Raw genomic sequence first — 24,763 nt, forward strand, 5'->3', positions numbered from 1 at the left:
ATGCACCGGCGTCTCAAAGTAGCTCAGGAAACTCCACAGGAAAATCTAAATGGAAAATACCAGAGAATCAAGCCATTTAAAGTTACGAGAAAGAAAAGTGACTTGTTTTAGGAGCCAATCTGGTTTTTAAATTGTCTTTCATTATGGAGACCCATAGGTCAGATCTCTTCACTGAACAGGTAATTTAAATTTGGTGTAGTGTTGGTGCAGTCTGAGTTCAGTCTGTGCTCACAGAAAGAGGGCCAGTGTGACTGAGGCTTTCAATGTATAGTGGCTGCCATGCCCACCAATAGGGTTTAAAATAATTGGCCATCCAACACACCAAGAATTACAAGATATAAGTAAGAAATAAAAAATAAGCCAAATCTATAACACAAATCAAGACAGGCTGAAAACGATGTTGTTAAAGCCGGAAACTGATATGTTGTGTGGCGCGTGATACCTCATGATATACAGTACATCATTAGGAAAACCAGTGACAGAACAAGTTCACAAATTCACAATAGACGCATGTTTTCACCACCATTGTGTGAATTAATTACACTTAATAGGTCAAACCAATGCATAACTAAGTGAAAATTCTACTGAAAAGAGAGTTGGTTTCACCCCCAACTACACAAATCTACTCTACTCAAATCAGTCAGAAATTAAATGGAAACAAATGTGTGGATGTTTGCATTATTACAACTAATAAAGGCTACAGTGCTCTCAGAGAGAAGGATGTTCTCAGAACTGAAGGTAAAATCTGTATTCAAATCAATCAGTGACCCTCATAGCCGTTTTAGTATAAACAAGTTGAGGATGGGACTGTAGAAATTTAAATCTTAAATTCATAGACAGAGCAGTGGATGCAAGGATGACCACGCATGACATCAACATTATAGTTTGAGGATGTAGAGGGTCTTTTTACATTTGCATTGTTTACGATGGTGTTCAACTAAGCATTAGGATATTTATTGAAAAGCTAAACTCTTCAAGAATTCCTGGTTTATATCGTTCGTGTATAAGTCCAAAAATGCAACTGCAGATTGCCACTTCAACAAACAAATGGTACTGGGATATTTCATTAGCCAAATTAGAATGTAATTTACTTTGTTTCAAAATGACATGCTACCTCCTATATAGTCCAAGACTTTTGACAAGGGCCCTATGGGTCACAGTCTTACTTTATTCATGCAGAAAATCCAAATCCGATTGGTTTCGAGTGTGAGGCGTGAAGTGGCAAGGAATACACTTTTCCCTATGGCCTGTTTTATTTGTTTTCCACACTTTTTATGTGGCAATGGTTTCATGGGAGAGGAGAGGGGTATTATTGTTGTTTTAGGGAGGCATATGCCTTTATGCCCGGCTATGTAAAGTGAAGCCACAAGAAATTGATTTGAGCCTGTGACTGATGTTGGCCTCTCTCAAAGTTTAATACATTTCAAAGCAAACAAGAGGTCTTGAGCTAGTCATTCTAATGGTTTTGTGGAGCAGTGTGTGGTTGTATGTGTGTGTGTGCGTCGTCGCTTGTGTAGCGACAAGACAAAGCACTCTAGTATAATGAAGCAGGTTCATAAATCTCACTGAATGATTCCCGGTGCCCGTTTAAGAATTAAACCCTTTTGAATAATTTCACTCTAATCTTCATGGCTGTTTTTGCACGATAAGGACTTTTACCCACGGAACACAAACACAATCCAAGACACTTAATAATTTGACCATATTTTACTGTCAAGCATTGATTTCCTAAGAGGGGTCCTCTCAGAGGCTATGAAAATACAAGCAATCAAGGGCTAAGAGCTTGAAATCAACAATGAGAAATGCACTGACTACAACTGTGTGGTGGTCGTCTTATCCAGCTATCTGAAGATTAATTCACAAACTGTAAATCCCTCAGAGCCATAGCATCTGCAAAATGGCTAAAACGTGAGCTCAGATACAACCTTGTTCCACAAATACAAAGGATGAATATATTTATGTTCACCTTGGTAGGGCACCACCACAGTGGAAAAGGCATTAGCTCCATGTAAGGATCAGATACACGCCTTGAAAAGACAACCTAAACAGGTAAACACATCCACTCACGGGTGGCCAGGAAGAACTAACAGAAAGCTAGGCCTCGAAAACTATAATTTCCCAGTGTGCCTTGGCTTTTCGAGTGAATTGCAGAGTTGCCACCCACGACTGCATTTGTTAGTGACAATCAGAGGTCAACTTGACCAGCAGACAGAGGCATTTAAAGGTTTACACGTGGCCCTCTTCTAACCTCCTTTTGGAAAATGCTGAAAAAGTGTTTGGTTGATGAGGAACGTGTAACGGCAACAAAAGATGCCATAGTTGAAGTTAGCATATGCCTGGTTATCTGGTTAAACATAGGCCTGGTTATTGCTCCTACAGCCAAATTTTTAGTCTAGTTTTACTTAAGTGCCAAGAAAAACACGTTTTTTTATTACTACAACATTCACAAAATGCATTGATTTTCAAGACATTCTGGTTAAAGGATTTCCTGCTTATTACCGTCCAATTTTAGCATTTCTGGACAACCTGGTAAATGTTTTAGTATTTCGCAACATCACCTACAAGTCACAATAAGCTAAAAGGAAATCATACTGGTTAATAAAATGATAATGAACAGTACAAATGCACCTTTTAAAGGTACAACCCTAGTGCCAAAGCCGTTAATTACTTTGAGTAGGTAACATTTAGTGGCATGTATCGAGGGCACACAAAAAAACATTGTACCCTGGAAAATAAAATGTACCTTTTTTTACATAATTTCGTAAACGCCTGTAAGGGTACATTGTTTATTTTGATGTTTTTGGAAGCCCTGCGGAATAAAACTGTACCCTCAGTTTCTGACTGAGAAGCATTCAAAGCTGAAAGAGACGGATCCGTGAGTGTGAATGAGTACCTAGTTTCCTATACAATGGCATTAAAGAAAATATCACACTCCTATTTGACCTATCTTGCTCCTTGACCTTGGCATGATTGTAGCACATACTTGATTGTCATTACAGTAAAACAGCGTTTTACTAGTGAAGTGCTAGGCAACGTGCAACGCTTGAGCGGCTAGGTGGCTCTTCAACTACCGCCCCCTCCACCCAGAGGGCACCCTGGGTATTTATAGATCCGTCAACAAAGAAATAGGCAGGTAGTTCTGTGAGAAACAATCACGTTCTCCAAAACAATACAGTCCCAATCCAGGCCATTGGCACTGAATATGGACAGCATATTGGTAAGTGCAAACTGGAACTAAAAAGATGAGTGCTAACTTCACTTCAATACCTTTATAACACGTTCAGGGAAAAGAAGCTCTGTGATAAGTGTACATTATTGATTTGGATTAGTCAGGCTAGAACTGGAACCAGCTTGTTGTGGCTCATTTAACCACAACTGGACAAGATCAGTCCCTTCACATGCGGAGAGAAAAAGTGAATATTGATTATCAGGCCCATTATAATTATGAAGGATCTTCTCAAGGTAAGTGCGAATTAATATAATATATCCCTTTTCAGCACAGAAGATTGGAACATTTCCACCAATAATTAATTGGGAGAATTCATTTTCATGGCTGACAAACTAGGTTCTATATTGAATTAATTGCATCCATATTGGTCTGTCAATAATAACGTGAAGTAGTGCCAGTCATGTAATATTGGTATGGGCCGTGGTGTTTTGATAACAGAATATAAAGGCTGTAAAGACATGCATTGTTACACTGTTTTCATTATCAGAGCTGATGGAGTACAGTATTTTCTCCTTTTCCCTCCCAGGGCAAATAACACCCATGAAATCCCAGCTGAGATTCTTGGTTGGTACCAAAACAATTGGTTCCTGTTTGTGTAATGTTTTTGTTTTTTTATTCCAAACAATAAAGGAGAATGCTACCCAGTTATCTATCAGCCCCGTCTTACATCAGGAAATGGCACGATGATTTCCCCTTACACAGCAGGTATCATATGCATCCAATGGAAAAAATAGGTTTTTCACTTCTTTAAGTTTAAATGATTGCAATTACAGGATTCATTATTTACTTTCTTTACCTGGGTATAGAAGATAATGATTTAATCACACTAAGGGTTATTTTCGGATAATCTGGTGCTTAAAATACAGTATGTCTTCCTGACTGTTTACGTGCAACATACAGTCATTTTAGCAACTACAAAAAGATGAAGCAGTGGAGAGAAAACAAACACTGTGCCACCACGGCGACTCAGGATGCTGCTTCCCCGAGATAAACACAAGAGAACGATGAAGGGGGAGAGAGGGAGATGAGGGAATTGAGACAGGGAGAGACAGGAAGAGGGTGGAAGACAGAGAGAGAGGGAGATGAGGGAACTGAGACAGGGAGAGACAGGAAGAGGGTGGAAGACAGAGAGAGAGGGAGAGACAGAAAGGGAAGAACAGGCAGGACGAGTGAGTGAGGGGAGAGCTGGGAAGAAAAAAGGGAGACATGAACAAGGCAAAAAAAAGTAACTCTCTGCTAATCCACATAATTGATATGTTCACAGTGTCCCATGGGAGAAGGCTGTGTAACGTGGAAACAGGGTTGGTATTTATATCGGCTTTTGACAGGAGGAGCCTTTGCAGTTCATTGCATGAAAAAATTGAAAAGCCGAAAACACGGGGAAGGCTAAGGGTACCTTTCCCCTTCTCGTGACATACCCATAACTTCACCTGCGCATGATGATGGAAAATGCATTAGGCATTTGTCATAGTTGTATACACGCTTCACCCCAGTCCGTAATGCTTTTTAATGGACAGCACGCTTTTTAGCAGTGAGAACGGATGCATGTGTCCATTCCATCAATCAGGCAGTGATGCAAGTTAAAAGGATTGCGCTGTGGAGAGAGAAAATCCTGGAATCTATCTTCATCTTTCCTTTTTTGAGGGTGTTTTGCAGCACATATTCCACATTAGGGGAATCAGATCCAGATATATACAGTCTGTTGCCTGTTGTTTTTGTCAAGCAACCAGTTTGTTGTATTTGTCATGGATGTCGTTTATCAAGTTGAGACTGCTTGATAAGGGGAAAGCTATGCATTATGCTCTGACCATTCTTTACCAGGAGTTAAGTGAAATGGAGACAGGCAGACAGATCTAAAAGACCTTTTAGGTACAGTAGTTCAATGAGAGACAGTACCGAACAGAGACAGCCCACTAGAAGACAAGTGGCCATTTTATAAGCAGACGAGTGGTCGCTCCCAAATTAAAAGAAATATTGCTGTTTCTTTAACATCTCTGATAGAAATACCTAGAAAGTGATGATTCGTTGATATTACCAAGACAAGAAAGTGTTGCATTTCCTTTTTGGTATTAGCCAAATTAGTTTCCACTTCAGGGTAGGAGAAATTAGTTTACTGAGGTAGAGGGTTGGGCAGGGTTGGGTTTGGTTGTTTTTTTGGAAATGGTGGAGGGGAGTGTGTTTTTATTAACCTATTTAGCAGGTTTATTTGTTTCCCTTAAAATGTTGCTATCTAAATTATAAGCACAGCAATGCACGCAGGGCAGTATGTTTTGCATGAATGTTCCAAAACACATCTGTTGGGTTTCATTTGACAGAAATATCCATTAGAAATGTAAAAAGAAGGGTTGCTAATGTGAATAGAATTGTGCCTTTGCCAATGCAAGAAAGTTTAAACCAACAAAATATGAGACAATATAATACAGGTTACTGGCATAAGAGGAAGTGTTTATAAAATCGTTCACACATTTTTAAGACAGGATTACGGCTAGGCTATTTGAAGCAAGGCAGACATGCCCCATGAAATGACATTAAATGGACAGGTTTAAAACAATGATTTTAATGGTTAAATAGTTACACAATTCTGACTACCTCCACATGCATTGTGACGTTACTGTTAATCATAAAATAACTATGAGGCACCCAAGGAGAAAGGGGGCAGAGACGTGGAATCAGACATTAACGATGACGACCTTGCTCAAGGTCTGAACAATACTTTTGTCACCTTGTCGGCTTGGGGATTCCATCCAGCCACCGCTCAGTAACTGGCCCGAAGCTACCTGCCGCCCTGCGTGGTTCCCGGCTAGTATCAGCGGTGCTCCCTGCTCTCCCCCGCATCAGCACTCTGTCTTGGGGAGATAAGTCAGAGCCAAGGCCTCAAAGCCCCCCTGGCCAGTACCAACCAAGCTCCCCAGCCAGGCGCTCTACCTGCAGCCAGTCCACCAACTCCACCCACCCCCACCCCCACATGGAAACCATCTCAGCCAACCAGAAGCACTCTGGTTCACACTCTCCCAAAACACAAGTCTCCTCCAATCAAATATCAGTTCACTGCTTGACTGAATAATGAATCTGGACAGCAACTTCGCTTAAATTAATGATACTGGACGGTACACATCATCATTCACCATACAAAGGAAAATATTTCAAATATATTAGTGAATGCGTTTTTCTATACCAAACAGGTCAAATAAAATATTTTTGGGCATTTTAAAAAGTATTTTAATGAATGATGTGTAAATGTATTTCTAACATAATTTTTTAAATAGATGAATATGTATTATTAAGGTACCGTATATTTCAAGTTTCACATATTTTACATATTAGAACACTTCTGCATGAAAAAAGTTAGGCCAAGATTTTTGTGCCATAACTGATTGATTACCAATGGCAGTAGCAGTCCAGATAAGTTGATGCATAGACTTCAAGAGAGCGAATACTGATGAAAAGAACAAACATTCAAACCTGCAGGCTGAGTATGTATTTACAGACAGACTGCAGAGAAAAATATAATCTTTTTTTTTTTTTTTACACAGAGTGGCTGTGGAAAATGGGTTTACCCTCTGGTACAGAACTACTTTCCTGGCTTCATGTCTATAGCCTGGCTAAGCCCTAACCCAAGCCCTAACGCTAACTTAACCATAAACCTACCCATATCTTCATGTGCACATTCCAGCTCAACCCTAGCTAAAACCTGAACCTTGGATTTTCTGTGATCCCTTTCTCTCAGAATGAGGAATGAATTTATTCATAAGCCACATAAACATTACAAAAATCACAAGTAAGCTATTCAAAACAGGATTTGCGATCATGTCAGAGGCTGGATTTGTAGAGACTGACCTATATATTTCCACTCCAAAGCATTGTAAATAGTACCTCATGCCTTTGTTTACAAAAACAGGTCAGTCTATTTGAGGGGTGTTATTCCTTGAATAATAAGTACATATATTTGTTGTTGTATCATGTGTCCTTTTTGGTCGGATTCCATAAAAGGTTATTACTCAAAATGCATAATTTCCTTAATGATAACCCTGCTCCCTTTCATATATACACTTTAAGGAGACAAGCTTACAAAAAATACTAGATGTACCATACAACAGGAACATTAAAAAGGACAAAGAGGTACCAATATGAGGTCAAATTTGGCTCACAAATATTTCTCCACACAGTAGATGTCCATTTCCCTCAAAACTCAGAAATCAGAAAATAAATGTCCCTGGTAAGATACAATTTATCTTTATGAGTAGGTAATACACGTGTGGTAGCGTTTGTTGACTTCTCCTGCCACAGGTTTAGCATTCCATTCATTCTGTCCCTTGTAGCGCAGTGCACTGCTGTTCCGGCCAAATATCGATCACACAAACTCGCCACTCTGGTTAGCGGGGAGAAAAGAAAACCTAACAATTCAAAAGAGCAAGACGGTGCATCCACATCTGGCCGGTCCCGAGTACGGCACACCACCGCGATTCACTCACACTGTGCACATTACAATCAGCGACGGTGAAACACAACAGAGAACAACAGAGGGTCGGAGGGACTGCGACATTGAGCTCTAAATGGATGCCGAGGTTCCAACTATAGAGCAACACTCCCTCATCCAGCCCCTGCTATCTCGCTCCTACACAAAGACCAGGCCTAAACTAAGCCCATCACCACTACAATCACACAGCTTGTCCTGTAGACGGGGCTTCCAGGGCCCTGAGCCAATCAGACACATTCCAGGTCCTACAATGGCGTAGTACTCTGGGGATTCAGTGCCAGAACACATGGACAACAGATCAAAGGAGAGGGGCGCATTCTGGACAGCGTTCAGTATTCTCCAGTGGACATAATGTACTTAAGCCGGACCGGAAAAAAAAGACTTAATTTCCTTCAGCACATCTGACGGTGGAGTTGGCGGCGCACGTGCTTGCCATTTGGGTACACTGGTCTTGTCGATGGGCGTTTGGTGAAAAGACGCCACGAGAGCAACTACAAGAAGTGATGAGTTTTTGAAACATTAACAAAGCACTGATATCCAATATCCTGGCGTGAGCCATTGATGTTGAAAATTCATTGGGTGAAAGCACACAGACAAAACATGATAAGAGATGTTTTCATATCCTGCGGAAGAAAGGCGTATTGGGCTACACAGCCTCGCAGTTAGAGCGGAGGGCCAGTAACTGAAAGGTTGTTCAAATCCCTGAGCCGACGAGGTGGAAGAAATCAATGTGATCTTGAGCAAGGAACTTAAATCTTATTGTTCCACTATGTCAATATGGGTAAAGGGGTAAAATATAAATATTAGAATAAAGAAATATCCGTGGCTGGTGAAAATCTGATGCAAGTTCTATTTCTGCAGCATCCCCGGAAATCAGTTCCTGTTTCCCCAACAAGGCAGGAAATTGAGCAAAACGCATACCACCCAGTCCAAAACGAGCATTGTGAAGCACTGGGCCCCACCCAATAGCACAAAGCAAACAGAGGTCTGAGTAGGTTGATGGACTGGAGAATATGTGGCTGTGTCATGAGGGAATGTGACCATAAAAATCATGAGAAACATTCTGGACTATCTCTCTTCAGAGAGAGAAGAACCCATTGTACTGATCCAAAATCACATCTCTTTACCTGAATCCCGACCTTAAGCCTCCCTCTCGCCTTAGGGAAAGCAGAATCCAATCAGTATAGTCTGGTCTAAGGTCATTTTCACAGGCTGATCCTAAAGCACCAATCCACTGGTGAAACAATAACAAGATTTTACCCAACCCTGTTCTGGTTAAAAGCCAAGAGATGTGGCTGAATATACAGAACCACTCTCAAATTCATAAACAGAAATATAGATGCATGTAGCAAACATCATGACATGAAAATGATTGCTCTAACCGTGCTTTCCAGGCTTTAATGTTCATGTAAATTTACTTTGTCTGCAAACAGCTACATGACAACAGATTATATTTTTGGTTCTGATGGTTGCAACAAGTGAGTTCAATTTGAGACCATTATGCGTTAATATTTTCTCATATAAGAATTAAAAATGGATGAACCACAGTAGATTTCCCCTTCGAAGTCCAGCATTTCGAAATTGTCATATGTCCTTCAAAGAGAAACTACAGTCAAATTAACTGGTATTTTATGAGCGCCCCCGGCTGAGTTTCTACTGTATATTAAACCACTAGGGTCCAAAACTGATTAGCCACTAACTGGGCCAAGTTCAGCTGCAAAACGCTCTTGAATGTTGCATTAACCGAGTTGATGCAACATCAACTCTAAATTTTAGAGACACATGTTGGTTCCACATTGCATATTTCTACTGAGAAGTTTTCAAAAAAATCCTGCTGAAAGCCCCCCTGGAGAATGCTGTGACACTGGATGAAAACACAGTAGTTTGGAGTCATCTCTGGTCGCTTAAAGTTCCTTTTTGGAATACTAGTCACATCACAGTCACCCGGCACAGCTCAAGGTTTGAACTTCGTTTGTTCTTTTCCTGAGTGCCCTAGAGCAGTGATCCTTAGGGCTCTGTCATCCATCTTGCTGCCTGTATCTCCACCTAAAGTCATTCTTGGCTTTTATCTTTAGCATCTATTGCACAGAGAAGAGTGTGCATCGAAGGAAGAACTGGGCATTCATCATGATGCAGGGAAAACCTGGAGCAGCATTCATTCGGATGATGTGGAGTGTAAACTTTGTGCTTTTAGACTAACAATATGGCCTGTTTGGTAGAAAAATATAGGTGAGAAGACAGAATCAGTATGCTCACTAAGAAATAAAATTGCATGTTGAATATTGTTATTCTTAACAACAACCTTAAACAAAAGGAAACTGCCAGTATAACATTGCAACGTTGAATTTAGGTTTTTCAACATTTCACTAATTCAAAACGAATTCAATTATTTCTATAAGTCATTTTTGTGTCAAATTGCAAAGACACCGGTCAAACCAAAACCGGGAGTTTATTCATGTGTTTCTGTCTCAGGAGAGAAGGACGATAGAGAAGTATACAAGAACACACTGTACCATGTGGATTAAATAAAACATTACACTGAGTGGTGCTTGAAAACAATTGATTTACTCTAAAGATTATTTAATTCCCTTTAAATTAAGACAGATTTGATTTGACTTGATCACTGATACAGCTGTAGAACACATATTGCTCCCATGATATCTTAACAACAAAAAGTGAGTATTGTCTGTCAGACTGTAGCGTCTGTTTGTATCTCGGATATTAAACATTAACATAGCATAGCTTCTCTATGATGACTGATAGAATGTATTAAAAGGTTAAATGTGAGCAGGAAAGCTCAGACATCCTAAGAAGCACGTGTAGACTGCACATACTGTTCCTCCTTGCATGACTTCTACACTCTTGAGTTTGAAAGCACATCATTCAATATGTATCGCGGACAATGAAGTGCATGACAGTGAAGTCGGCCAACTGTGGAATTCAAAAGGGATTCAAACACATTTTAAAGCTCTCTCTGGGAAACCCAAAATAGCTGTCTAAGCTAATTGGAAAAGTGAGATCAAATTGCATCCATGCACGGGTGGTGAACATTTTCATTATTTTCATGACATTATTTCCAAAAAGAAGGGACAATACTGGGCAAAAGGGTTCAAGCACTTTATCGAGTTTCTGCCTTTGTTTGTTGTAATTTGTTTTGAAGGCAATGAATTTGAACCTGAAAGGACCTTTGGGGGACTTCATAACAGTTTCATTTGATTCGTTTTGAAGTACTTTTTGATTCCTTTAATTAGGCAATCGAGTGTGTAGACGTTTGAACCACAGACCATATAAAAATGGTTTGAATTGACCATTTTCACAAATATTTCAGAGGTTTCAATAAAGAATGATTCTGAAGGCAGTAGATATGTTTTTTTTTTTAAATCCATTAAAGAGTCAATTCATAACAAATTAAAATGAAAGACTGCCCATCACTTTGTGCAGCTTGTTTTTTTAAATCAATAAAGCTTTCCATCAAGTGGAAAATTGAGATGAAAAAGGGCCTATAATCTATATTCCAAATCATGTTGCTCTCCAGACTTTAGAAAAACAGCCACTCACATAGCAGTAGAATCAATCAATATAACCAGGAGTCAATGATGTCACAAAGCGAGAAGAATAATTTCTCTTCAAATATAATATTCATTGATTTAATAGTGCTTCTGACTGTGTAACAAAACTAGGTACGCAGCAGAAAGAATACAATAATAGCATGTATGCAAAGAGATATTTATTTTTTCTTGACTGAAAGACAAAAAGACTGGCTGAAAAAGTAATTTAACACGGGTGCCCATAAAGTAGACTTCTGGCCAGGCAGAAGACAATTGAGAATTACTCCCATAATATCATTTATTTCAGAACTAGTCCCCAATCAGTTGATATGACCAGTTAATTAGCCTAAGCATCTTAATTATAGAGCATTGATCGCCAAACTAGGCCACGGCCTGTAATAAATGTCAGCTATGAACTAACACTTAGTCAAGCTAAGTCAATTAAACTGCTACACTGCTAACGAGAATGACAAAAACACAGCACAAACGAGGAGCTACGTGGTGTAGCTAAGTAATGTTAGTAGAGGATGGCACTCGCAGTGCCAGGGTTGTAGGTTAGAATCCTATCAAGGCCAGTACCAAAATATACTTACTAACTACTGGAAGTCACTAAGGATAAGAGTATCTGTTAGTGACTAAATTGTCAAATTGAACATCACGCATAAAAAAAACATGTTTTTTTTTGTTTTTTTTTATGAATTTCGGAATAAGCATCCAGTTACCATTTTACAATGTCTATGTCAACATGGAAAGCCAAAATGAACTCTGTAAAGTAAAAGCCTGGAATCAAAGCCAGCGGGTATTACTATGGATACACTGGGTGGATTCACAGGGCTCTTAATCTTCCTCTTGCTTTGAGGAATCAATGTGTTCTGACAGCCAGGTAGACCTGCTGCCATCAGACAGAGACACAGTGATGCTCTTTCTGCTAAAGGGTAGCGCATAGATCCAGCAGCATCAGATGCCCTGCAGGTGGTAGCAAGACCCTCTGGCAAAAGGTCACTACAACCCCTTAAATCCACATCAAAGGGTGTTAGTTAGGGAACGGAGGTGGACGGAGGTCCCCGCGGTCAGAAGAGACTGCAAAGTAAACGAGGGGTTTAATTTGACAGTGAGGCGCTAACCGAGCAGCGGCAGGGATTACCCTGGCAACCCCCGTGGGATCACTTGAGCCGTAGAAGACCGCTAGTGATTAAAACCTGAAGGAACAGGAAACCATTAAGTGTCATTGTCAGCACAAGACAAAGCCGAACACTGATTCCTCGTTGAAAGAAAGGAAATGCAATTAAAAGCACACAATATCTGTAAATACATTTTGTAGTGTTCAGCTACAGTGTGTGCCCTTCCATGACCCTCCTGTGATTCCTCTCAATACTCTTTCCAGCCTAATCATCTGGTCAATTGGCCATAGATTGTTGACCACTTAGCAGAGCTTCGCCTGACCCAGTTGCCGATTACAATGCAAGAACTAGAAAGGACAAGGCTTGTACATGCGGAGTGTATAAGGAAGCCCTATCCCCAGCTGACCCCAACTTATCAATGTATAACAACAACAAAGTCAGCTTTGAAAATAGTACGGACTGAACAGCTTTAGATTTAGATCAATGGCATTTAATGTAGTCGGCTTTGAAATTCAAGAAGCAGCGCTTGTCTAATAGTGCATAGCTGTTGCGGTTATCCACTATCACAGCCCAGAGCTACAAACCTCCATGCCCGGAGACGTGAAACTTGATTTCATTTCCTATTTTTATCTTTTTCCTTTTAACTGGTCTTACTTCTGCTATTAAACCTAAAGCATTTTGTGCTTAAAGAAGCAATTCTCATTGGGTGGATACTTTTATGGGAACATGTTATTCAAGTTGATACCCCAAGCACATTTGCTATTATAGGATGACAGCACAATTAATGTTATTAGGGATGGCAGCAGCTAGCCTACTGTAGCATCTGACCAGTAAGTAAAAGGTTGTTAGATCGAATCCCTGAGCAAGCAAATCAAAACATATGTAATTCTGTCCCTGAGCAAGCCTGTTAACCCATCTCCCAGGTCACTGTCAACTTATATGGTAAAATAAGGGTAATGGATTAAAAATATATAATACTAACTACCTTTTATAAATAGAATTATGTACAAACAAATGGCTCCACCCTGATCCAGTCGACCAAATCATGAACAGTCACATTTTGCTTGCTTTGTGTTGTACACTGTTCATCAAACAGCACAAAACATAATGTGCAACCTTTATTTTACGACTTTCTACATAGTCTACGCACAGGACGAAGTTTATTTTCTTGAACTCTGCCAAGTAAACTCCATCCCACCTTGTGGTTAGTTGCTTCCTAATGGCAGTTTAGTCAAAAAGTCATTTCAAAACACCTGCATAAACAGTTCCTGTGGAGCGCAAAAACGCAGGGCTGAATTCATGCAGTCGAAGTACAACATTTTCTAAATATGAGATGAGAAATATGTAACGGAGCAGCCTACTCCAAAAATCCATTATGAAATATCACTGTCAAACATAGCCGCGGTAGGATTTGCTTAGCGGTGTCAAAAACAGCCGACCTGGCAATCACCTCTATAACTAACTACTCAACGTAAGAAAATAATCATAGTCCCTAACTAACAAAATATTTACATATGAAAACTTAAAAGCAACCAGAAGGAGTATACATTCTGCCATATAAGGCTAGAGTAAATTATGAATTATTAACCTACCGTCCGCAGTGAAAGATGTGTTGGTGTTCCGTATGGTCTCCTCGTGTCCACTCCCTCTCGTTTATCCACTGCTCTGTAGCGTATCCAATACCGCGAGCCGCGCGCACCGCTTCTTGAAAAGTTAAGTGACGTAGAACAAAGTATGTAAAAAGCTGATCGCTGGCATGAACTAGGTTTTCAGAAACATGTCTACAGCAGCCAAAATTTTTTATTTATTTCTCTGTCCGCCTGCGTCTGCATTGCAACGAAGAACAATAAAATGAGAAAGTGTCAGCCTTATCCAAACCAACACTTTTGTGATTTTAAACATGACAACATTTTCATCCGAGAAGTCTTCTATCTCGAAAACGTTGTTTTTATAATGTAATTGTAAGACAGTAAATCCCCTGTGATGTTTATCATAGGAGGTGCATATTAGCAAAATAGACTCTTCATGTTTAGAAATATAAGTGCTTCAGTTTTTGCTTTGCTCTAGTTAGAGTAGCGTATAGGCCTATCAATGAACGCATTAACTATATTGGGAATAGGAGTATAAATATCTAAATATACACGCTTTTCAAAGCAGTCACAATTGAAAACTGGGACAGAGTAGCGATGAGCGAGCAAGAGAGCCCGCATGACAGTTGAGGTGACAGTTGGGGAATTGAGAAGCTAATTTCTTTATGTTGTCTCTTTTCTTGATTCACTCATTTATAACCGACTACTTCAGCTCGGGAGATAAACATGGGGGCAAAGCGCCGAGCATTGTGATAAACCGCCCCTTGAGCTATAGCTAGGCTTCTTGATAAGAAAATGTACTCTGGCTGAACAAGGCTGGCCTCCTTTTGTCAATGAACGTCCCGGTTTCATGTCTCGGATTCATTTTGAACATCTTGGGATTGGGATTTTGCGCGGGCCCATCAATCATACAACTCAGTGGGCGGTGTTATGGAGTGCAGCAGGAAAATTACTGAAACGCTTTTGAAAGCACCGAAATAGCCGTGTCTATCGTGCTGTGTCCTTTCCTATGCAGTCTGACTATTGATTATGTCCGGATAACTGCCCATTGTACAGCAGATCATCCCAGTTCCTGTCATTGTAGAGAAACAACTGATGACGGCAATTTTCATGGCAATTTGAGCCTGGCTGAAATGGCTCCCCATTCACATCAATGGCTGACTGTGTGGATGCATCATCGTTAGAATCTCCATCAGACAAAGAATAGAAAGTGAGCTGCACATACGTACATACCCCCACATAACGAATGGAAGGGCTCGACCCACATCGCCGAACACAACAGGAGGAGTGTAGTGCCTATATTAAATACAATGGAATTCTGGAAAGACATTGACAATATAGTATCCTATTTTTTTAAAGGATCCATTATGCTCAAAGTGGCTCGAAATAAACTGAATCGTTGTCGTTATTCAAAAGCTGGAAAACACTGTTAAGAAAAAGTGTTTTGGTAAAATACCTGCTGGAATTCAAATGTTCAGTCTGAAGAGTCGATATTCGCTACATGTTCATGCCATTAAAACTACACCTAAATTATATCAGTGCTAAGGCCTTGTTATGGCATGACTTAGATCATGGCAAATGTAGTTATGGGATGACAATTGAACTAATGCACACAAATATTATGATTCATTACATTCTTAGAAAGATAGTTGTCAAGGGTTTCTTTTGACTGCTTTCCATTTCTATCCTTGTGTGCTGTGCTGTGCTATATTGGTACGGCGAGTTGAGCCATGTATGTGTTTCCACTACCTTGAAATTGGAGAATGGGGTTAGGTTCAATTTGTAGGGAAAAGTGCTAGTGACAATTTTATGTAAGTTGTGGTATGTACAAAGCTAGCTACATATTCCAAGATGGAAAGCTAGCTAGATAAATTTATGTTCGTCAGAACATTCTTCTTTCGTTTTATCAATGATGTCCAATAAAGTATTGATCTGAAAGTGTATTTACTGTGTTTTAACAACATCTCATCTTCATCCGCTTATCCAGTATCGGGTCACGAGGGCAGCAGCTCCAGCAGGAGACCCCAAACTTCCCTTTCCAGAGCCACATTTGCCAGCTCTGACTGGGGTATCCCGAGGCGTTCCCAGGCCAGTGTCGAAATATAATCTCTCCACCTAGTCCTGGGCCTACCCCGAGGTCTCCTCCCAGCTGGACGTGCCTGGAACACCTCCCTAGGGAGACGTCCTGGGGGCATCCTTACCAGATGCCCGAACCACCTCAACTGGCTCCTTTTTAACAACATACACCTGTAAACTGACTGGTAGAGGTGTCATATATACAATATAGCTTATAAATAACAGCACATAGGCTAATAACAATCAAATATATATATATATTACTATTCTAATCAGTAGTTCAGAGTTGCTTTCAATATCGCTGTTCGTGATGTCAATGCCAGCGTCCCACAATTCAATATTTCTGTTACGCGTTCCAGCACAACTACGTCAAACCACTGGATAATTTTGCAACCTGAACCAAATTTATTTGTCGTGGTGTTATTATTTCTTAAAGTGGCTTTATTTTTTCACACTGTGATGGATCTCCAGCTCAGCTAACATATCTGCATTTTAAAAATAACTTTTAGTTTCTTGTACAAAAATCCAGTTGCCCCTCGATGCAGAAGTCAGCCTAAATGCTCAACAGCACTTGGATAGCTGGGGGTAAATGGAAATCCAAACAGAACCGTGATATTCCTGGTGTACCATGGCACAGCCCTGCTGTTGAAGCCCCCTTTAGCGGCCTCTGTGGGGGAACACTTGGAGTGACCATTTTGTTGCAGATAGAACACAGGGTTCTGTTTTTCCATGGTTGGTTCCACATGGAGCCCAAAATTGTTGTTTCTGGGACCAAAAACATCTACCTAGAAACAAAAATATTTTCCTGTATTTAGAGAGTTCACTTACTGTTTGGAGGAAACAGACCTCTCATAATCTTTATGGGTTTCTATTCATGGATCGTGCAGTTTAATTTATGCCTTTGGTGACTTCAAAGTTCTCATTATCAACATTGAGATCACTTAAATCACCTGTCTGAGAGTGGCCATTCTGTGTTTTCATACAGGCTGATTGGTTTTTCTAATTTGCTTAACCAACTCATAATGCCTGTTGTGCACACTTAGCGTTGCTTGCTCTCACCCAGATGCTGTTGAAGCTAGCAAACACAGAAACACACAAATGCATGCATCCGCAAACACATATAAACACAAGTCCCGTAATTACCCTCCAATATTCTCAAGTTTGTTTACCCAGACGTCACAACAAACATGCTCATTCCTTCTGACAGTAGGAAGCCCACTGATTTGGCCTGATTTTCAGACGATAAGGTATGTTGAAGCCCGAATACTGCTTAGCAAAACAGCCTAACAAGCTTTTTCTTTCTGGCAGTGTTGCCTTTGTCCTCTAAGGAAAGAGTAATTAGTAGAATCCACTCAAAAAAAGAGAAGTTTAAAGACTGTCCAAACAAAGTCATTTTGGTCAATTAACATTACATTACAGTGTATGTGGACAAGAAAGTGTCTTAGCAAATGCAAAATCCATAATCAAGCTTGTAAATGGGTAGCAAATAATACCAGTCCATCATACAAAGGTCATGTAGGTCAGGATTTTCAACTTTCCAACCTGCAAATCTCGACTGTTTTCGACCATTTCTGAATATAATTCAGTATTTACGATTGACAGGATAACACCCTTCCGACATATTTTATAGCCATGCCTACATGTACTTCTTATACTTACGCTTCACAGTGCCTTTCAAGAGTGCCCAAACAGCAAGAGACCTTCATTTTCTGTGTTCAATGTTTCTGTAATCATTCGAGAGAGTTTGTGTAGAAGGCCTAGTTATGAAAGCTTCTGAAATGCATTCATATTGAGACAGGTTTCAGCTAGCCTATAATAGTCACTAAGCAACCAAATTTTCCCACTTTCTGTTCATCAAAACGCAATCTGATCCGCATTACTGAAATTAGCAAATGAGAGGCATCTAATCTATGTTTATTGGTCTGTAATATACTATCCTATTGATAATATATTCTAAATGCACTGCTCGTTACTGAACACACCATTTGTCAGACTGTGCTCAGTGGGTGTATGATCACCTCAAAAGAATACATTTAAAAATCAATGTTGCTCAAATACTTTACTGACCTCAAAAGTGGTCCTGTGTTTAGATACAGTACATAAAGTGCATTCCCGACCATCTGTTTGTGTAGATCCAACTATTTCTATCACAATAAAATATATCTGTCAAACATAAATAGAGTATTATTTCCTGATAGTATTTTTAATACATTTGAGATCATGTGGCTGAAAGGGAGTTTAATAAATAATAAAATCTACCTGTACAATAAAGTAAAACGCTTTCAAACTAAATATTGTTTTACTGTTCAGATGTTTGATTTAAACTCCAGAAGGGAAAGGTCACATAAAAGAGAGATGTGTACTGTACTTACTGAAATCCAAGACCTATTACACAATTTACTGTTGCGACTAGCTCCATCGTCTGCAAATAGCAATTCATTCATTCTCGGCTGAGGATGCTAGCCGTCATGGCATCTACAAATCGCATTACATTACAATGATAATGATACCATTAGGAAGCAGTGGCGAGGAGGAGCGATAGGGACTCAGTCCTATTCATCACGCTCGCTACACGTTTCCACAGGGAAGCCTGTGGCTACCGCGTTTAGGATTAGAGGAAGCTAGATGGTATGTGGGATTGGAATACTAAGGATGGATGGTGCAAGCAAGTTCTAGGCCACACAGCCACCCACACACATACACACACAAGTTTGTATGGCTATCTTCATGGGGACCAGAAAATATAAATTGCATTCTCTCTTGCCCTAATCTTAATCCTAAACCTAACCCTAACCTTAACCTAACCCTAATCTAACCCTAATCTTAACCTCAATAAAGTAACATTTACCTAGATGTAATGCCTAACCATAACCCTAAACTTAACCAACAACGCCTGGACCTTAAAGAAACCACAATTCTAACTCTAAAATGAATTGTAAATTTGGCCCTAATCCTAAACCCTGAGCCGGAAATTGACTTTTGCCTCATGGGGACCGGCAAAAGGTCCCCATGAGTCAATTTCTTTCTGATTTTACTATACTCGTAGGGACATTTGGTCCCCATGCGTATAGTTGGACCTTATACACACACACACACACACACACACAATGAAATATTAATACTGATATAAAAGTGCAATTCCATTACATGTTCACTTTTATACAAAGGCATACTATTACAAGCTATGATAACTGCTCTGCTGTAAAGTTTTTTTTTGATTAAAAGGAAAACTTTTTCCACCCTGTTGGCATCTCTTTCTTCAGCCCAGTGTCATAGACAAGGCATATAATAGTATACGTATGTCTGGGATACACAAATGGATGCGCGGTTGAGCAAGAAAGGTGTGATTCCGGAAAATATTTTGGGTCCGTTCTTGCATTTCAGATTCATTCATATTGCTAAAGTTAATGTCCACAAATGCTACTTGTTATTTTTACATTAAATGCTTGGCCAGAGCAGCCATCATGCCACTCCATACCTTATCGGCATGACACCGTTTTGTCCATCATCTTTACAGTTATGAGCTGAAGTAAGTTATTACAATTTCTTTTTTAATTCAGACATGTTATTTTAGGAGTATGCCTGAAGTACCCCCTCATGTAAATTTTACCATTAGGCCTGCAGTCTCATGAGTCTTCTGAAATACACCCTGTGGATTGGCCAAATACCCTCTGGGTCCAGTGCCTCTGGTTGGTAAGCACAGCTTTACCGCATTTATATGCTTCCCTCTCACCCTGTTTCTCTTTGGAAAAGAGTGAAAGGCAGTAATAATGATTGATTAAATAGGAGGAATCTTTTTCTTTGGACTTTGTATTTCATATACCTCACCTCCTTGTCCATTAAAGAAGAACTTTGCCTTTCCTTTTGTTTTCTGTTCAAGTTTATAAAGAAGAACATTAAAAGGATGTTTCCCTTGAACTCTGCACCTGTGTCCTGCCTCTTAAACCGTGACACATGGGTTAATTTTGGAGAAAACATGAAATTGCTCTATGCACGGTACATTCTACCATAGCTATGTAAACCAGAATTAACTCTCTTAATTATTTTAGAACTACTGGACACAAGCTGAACTGTACCAGTATAACATGAATTGGAGAAAAATAAAAAATAAATTGGCCATTTGGAATGATTGCTTTTTAAGATTCGAAAGCAGCTTTCAGTGAACAAAAACACATAAAATACATTTTAGCACTACCATGTATCCTGGAGGAAGTATATCAAAAAAGTTTATATAAACATGTATAACATATATATTATTCTACATATATGTTTTACGTTTTGCAAACACTTAACAAACAACACATTTAGGAATGTATTTCTGTTTATTAATGCATATTAGTAAATGTGTAACATATTATTTGACTGCTATTGCACTGGTAATTATCATGTAACATAACATATTAATATTAATTAGAATCTCTGAAACATACATAATGTTATTAAAAACCAAGGCCAAGTTGGTTTTTCATGGTATATGTTTTTTTTATTCAGGTTTTAAACTGAATGTTCTTATTTCAAGCAATGCTGGAAAGTAGAGGATACAGTCATTGTGTGGTTCTCATTGAGCTACAGGTGGCGGCAAGCTCTAAGACACATACATGCGCCCACATGGAAAGAACCTATATGAGGATATATGCGCATATATGTAACCTATATGCAGTCTATATGCACATATATGCTGCATATATACAGCATATATGCACATATATGATAATATATATGCTGCATATATGCGTGTATATGCCACATATAGGCAAAATTGAGGTGCATATATGTGCATATACAGGCCATATAGGTCTCCTGTATTGCTTCTTTATATCCACATATAAGCCCTATATGTACATACAAGATACGTCTCCTAGCTCATGGCAAGATCTGGTCATTTTGTAGCTCATATCTCACTTTGGAAACTGTCATACATGATGCCTAGCTCATATTTTCTATTATCAAGGCAATAACTAAGAAATAACTAAAAAAAATTATGCAAGAACTTATGTATGTGCGAACACGTGAAATGGGTATCACATCTAATTGGCATGTTATGGAATTTAACTATGGCACTTAAGTGAGAGGAGATGGAAAGCTATGATGTCTACACGTTTTCCTGAAACATTTACAAGGTCAATTCTTTCTTGTATGAAAATAGTGGAAAAGAAGGAAATGTATAACAAAATGGTTTGTGTTTTTTTTATTTTTGTCAATCAAGCCTTTTTTCCAATTTCAAGTCACTTCCAGATTCACATTACAGCTCATACACATCCACACATTCACCGTTACATCCACCAAATGCAATGTTTTCTGTATTGTCTTAATGCATTTTCCAGAATATGGCTGAAAGGTCATTACAGTCTGAATGTAGCAAAAAAACTAACAAAAGAAAAGTACATAGAACATACATTCAGGTAATCATCATCATCCCACATCTATCTGAGCATTTCACTGTGGTTAATGAATTTGAAGACAATGTCAACATTTCTGTTCACAGTTTTAACAAACAGACACTTTTCTTTTATCTGAGATGCTTGTATAGCAACTAAAGGCCCCAGACATTTCCCTACAGGGATGAAATAACAAGGATTCTTAAATTGACCGCAGATGTCCTGTTTCACTTTTTGGTAGTACTTCCCCACTGCATAACATGTCTCCCCCTGCCCCAGATCACAGACAATGAATGTCTTCACAGAGAAAATACTTTCCTCTCGATCAGAAAGAATGACAGTGTACGAGTTTCTCCGAAAAGTACGCGAGTAGTTTTGTGAATGAACTATTTCAAGATTAACCACTACTCTGCAAAAATACTTCACAGTGACTCTATTTTCAAGGTTGCTGATGCTGTTCAAGGCCAGAAAATCATCATTTCTGATCATACAAATTTTAGGCCTACCCAGAGATGTAACACCATGACAGCGACTTACTTCCTGCACCATTTTTTTCTCAACTGAAAAAGACTCTAAGAGAGCTAAGTAATCATCAGAAGCTGCCACCATGGTTTTTTGGGAAAATGATGGAAATGCAAACTGTAGCCAAACTGTTTTCATTATCTGCAGAGAAACTCCCTGGCTGCTCTTTATCATATCTAAAATGATCCCATTGTATGACTCAAACACAAATGCAGACTGTGCCCAGAGGGGACCCCAGTTCCTCACAGTATTGGGCAGATGAAGGCACAAATGTACATTGAAAGTGACATTATTGATCCCATAAAGGGTCTCCATTTCCTGAACAAACTCTGTTAGCAACCCCTCAGATTCTGATATGTGCAGTGGTGATATATTCTCACCGAGTAGAAGAGAAACCCCCTTTACCAACTTAAACCAGTGCTTCAGATATTTTTCAGGTAAGACCCCTTTCAATGTTGGTATGCTGTAATAAAACAACCACATGTTCCACTCGTGTGCCTTCCAGAACTTTTTCTCTTTCACTGAGCGGGGGACACGGGAAACATTACAGGGGGGTTTAATAGAAGTTAAAATGTCATCAATCTGTTCTGTTGAGTGTCCGATATACCATGGCGATTGGTTGTTTTCAGAATGAAACCACAGCGTGGTGATGCTTCTTGCTACACCCAGCAGCACACTGTGCATATAATCTGGAACACAGCCATCAATGATATTAAAATCAGGTAGACAAGACAAAATACTAGGCCCTTTCACTCCCTTAGTGGGGTTTCCAGCAAGAGCCTCTTCCACCAGATCATCAGTCTGGGAGGGATTCCTCAACTCTGCTTTTTCATAGGGATAAGCCCTTACACGCCCCCTGCGTTTTAACACACTTGTTCCTTTCTGCATACAAAAAGAACACCCAAACTCACCATTAAACTGTTTAAAGTTCTGAATCAGTGGCCGAGCAACTGAATCTGCCACCATGGTAGTAAGCAGTACTTTACTTGTGACAATTTCCCCACTTTCACTTTCCCATATAAGACCATTAGAGTACAACTCTATGCATTCATCGACAAATGGTTTCATGTAAGTGTTCATATTTGGTTTGTTTTGACCAAACCACAGGCCACAAAGCATAACATGTTTTGCACGTAGCTGTATTGGCAGTTCATTAATAGTACACAAAATTGGCCACAAACTTTTTGTGTTTGATTTGTGCACTGGCACTCCATCACAGTTGAAAGTCAGTGATATGCTGTCTGGTGATGCAAGGGGTGATAGTTTTTTGTATAAATGTCCATCATGTATATCTTTGATGGAGGCATCCTTCTTCTCAAAGCGGTGTTTCAGGTGTTTCCCTAATTGGTGGTCCTCAAGCAGTTTTTTAATTTGGTATTTTAGTGGCAAGTACAAAAAACACTGGTCTTTTTGTGCATGCGCTTTTGATGTGTCCTGGTCACAGACTGGGCACTTGACATTAAAGGGACCTTCCTGCATGCTTACCTTGCAACTCTTGCACACATAATGTACTTCTAATATGTCTTTCACTGAATCAAATGCTTTGTAGAAAAGGTACTTTGAGCCACTAACCAATTCCCCACCAGGACCAGCAATAAAGTTGATAAGATGCATGATGTCCTCCAAGGCTCTATTTGTTAATCCGTGTTTGAGTTTTAATGCCAGCAGCAGGAGTTCCACCTGTTCTTTTGTTGGTTTCTGGTCTAAAGTTGGACTTGTGGGGTCTTCTAGATGTTCCTCTACTGCTTCCCCAGGTGAAGAGCTAGGGCCAGGTATGGGTTGGTTCATCTGTGAATTTAAAACATTGGATTAGCAATCCCAAATTTGCACAGACTCATACAAATGTACCATTTCATGTGGTTGGTAACCACTTGCATTTGAAGGCTCAAGTGTCTTTGTTTATTTTTTTAACAGTCTTCTCCAAATTAATTTTATGCCCCCTTTTGTCCACATGTATATTTTTCTGACACTTTAAGCAACATCAGGAAGAATTGGGTTGTGGAATTATCTATGATGATTTACATTAACTAGTGTGCATGCACATGCACATGCACGAACAAAACAAAAAACACCTAACTTTAATATTTTTGCCATTTTTAGCCACTTACTGTGTCATCAGAAGCAGTAGACACCGGGTCATCTTGATTGTCCTCTTGGGTGAGATACCTAAAATAAAAATCATTCAGCAAGAAATATGTAGGTTTTTTAATTTGGTATTTAATTTGGTGTGCGTGTTTTCTACTTACTGAGTTGTAGAAGAAGAGGCCACAGCTTCTTCATCATCACCCATATCTTCAGAAATGTCCCTAACAAAAATGTTGTGGTAATGTTAAAACACTTCATGCATCACTCAATATAATAGGATTGATATGACTGATTGATTAAGTCCAAGCAGGAAAATTCCATTCATGAGGTGAAACCTTTAAGACTGTAGATTCAAAACACACAAAGTGAAATATTTTCCTGGCTAGAGTTCCAACTTGAACAGTTTTCTTTATTTATTTACTTTGGACATGGAAAGGTACAGTGGACATGGAAAGATACATTTTACCTTTATACAAACATACTTAACATACATTAAGGGGAATTATGCCACATGCGTTTACATGGTAAAGGAAATTATCTGTAGCTGGTAGCTTTGTTAGCTGGCTAATTTAGCTAGCTAGCTTCTAGTACGTTTTGTTACAAGACTTACTTTCGTTTACGTCTTCTCTTTGTTCTTTCTGGAACGGGTGCTTCGTCGTCAACGAGGTACCTTTTGTAACGTACTGGATCCATATCTATTGCTTTTCTTTAATTGCGTCTAAATTGCATTTCTCCACT

The 24,763-nt window shown here is 39.4% G+C and overlaps 2 protein-coding genes across 6 annotated transcripts in view; both read right to left on the minus strand.

The window, feature by feature from the left end:
• Positions 1-14,073, minus strand: part of LOC105019746 (PTB domain-containing engulfment adapter protein 1) — a 34,576-nt gene extending 20,503 nt beyond the window's left edge. For 3 of the 5 annotated variants that reach the window (XM_010886143.3, XM_010886141.3, XM_020042079.1), the window contains exon 1: positions 13,968-14,073. The gene's annotated coding sequence lies outside the window, so the exon portion shown is untranslated. The remainder of the gene's footprint in view (positions 1-13,967) is intronic. The other 2 variants (XM_010886142.4, XM_010886144.5) reach the window with 2 other exon arrangements.
• Positions 14,074-21,171: 7,098 nt separating this feature from the next.
• On the minus strand, positions 21,172-24,738 carry LOC117593758. The gene is made up of 4 exons (XM_034289934.1): positions 24,636-24,738; positions 24,187-24,246; positions 24,049-24,106; positions 21,172-23,728 (listed from the first exon to the last, which is right to left on the minus strand). Exons 1-4 carry the CDS (start codon positions 24,716-24,718, stop codon positions 21,464-21,466), a joined length of 2,466 nt encoding a protein of 821 aa, XP_034145825.1. The 5' UTR covers positions 24,719-24,738; the 3' UTR covers positions 21,172-21,463.
• Between the last annotated feature and the right edge of the window lie 25 nt (positions 24,739-24,763).

The sequence above is a fragment of the Esox lucius genome, chromosome 22 (assembly GCF_011004845.1).
Source record: "Esox lucius isolate fEsoLuc1 chromosome 22, fEsoLuc1.pri, whole genome shotgun sequence".
In the NCBI taxonomy this organism is placed as follows: Eukaryota; Metazoa; Chordata; class Actinopteri; order Esociformes; family Esocidae; genus Esox; species Esox lucius.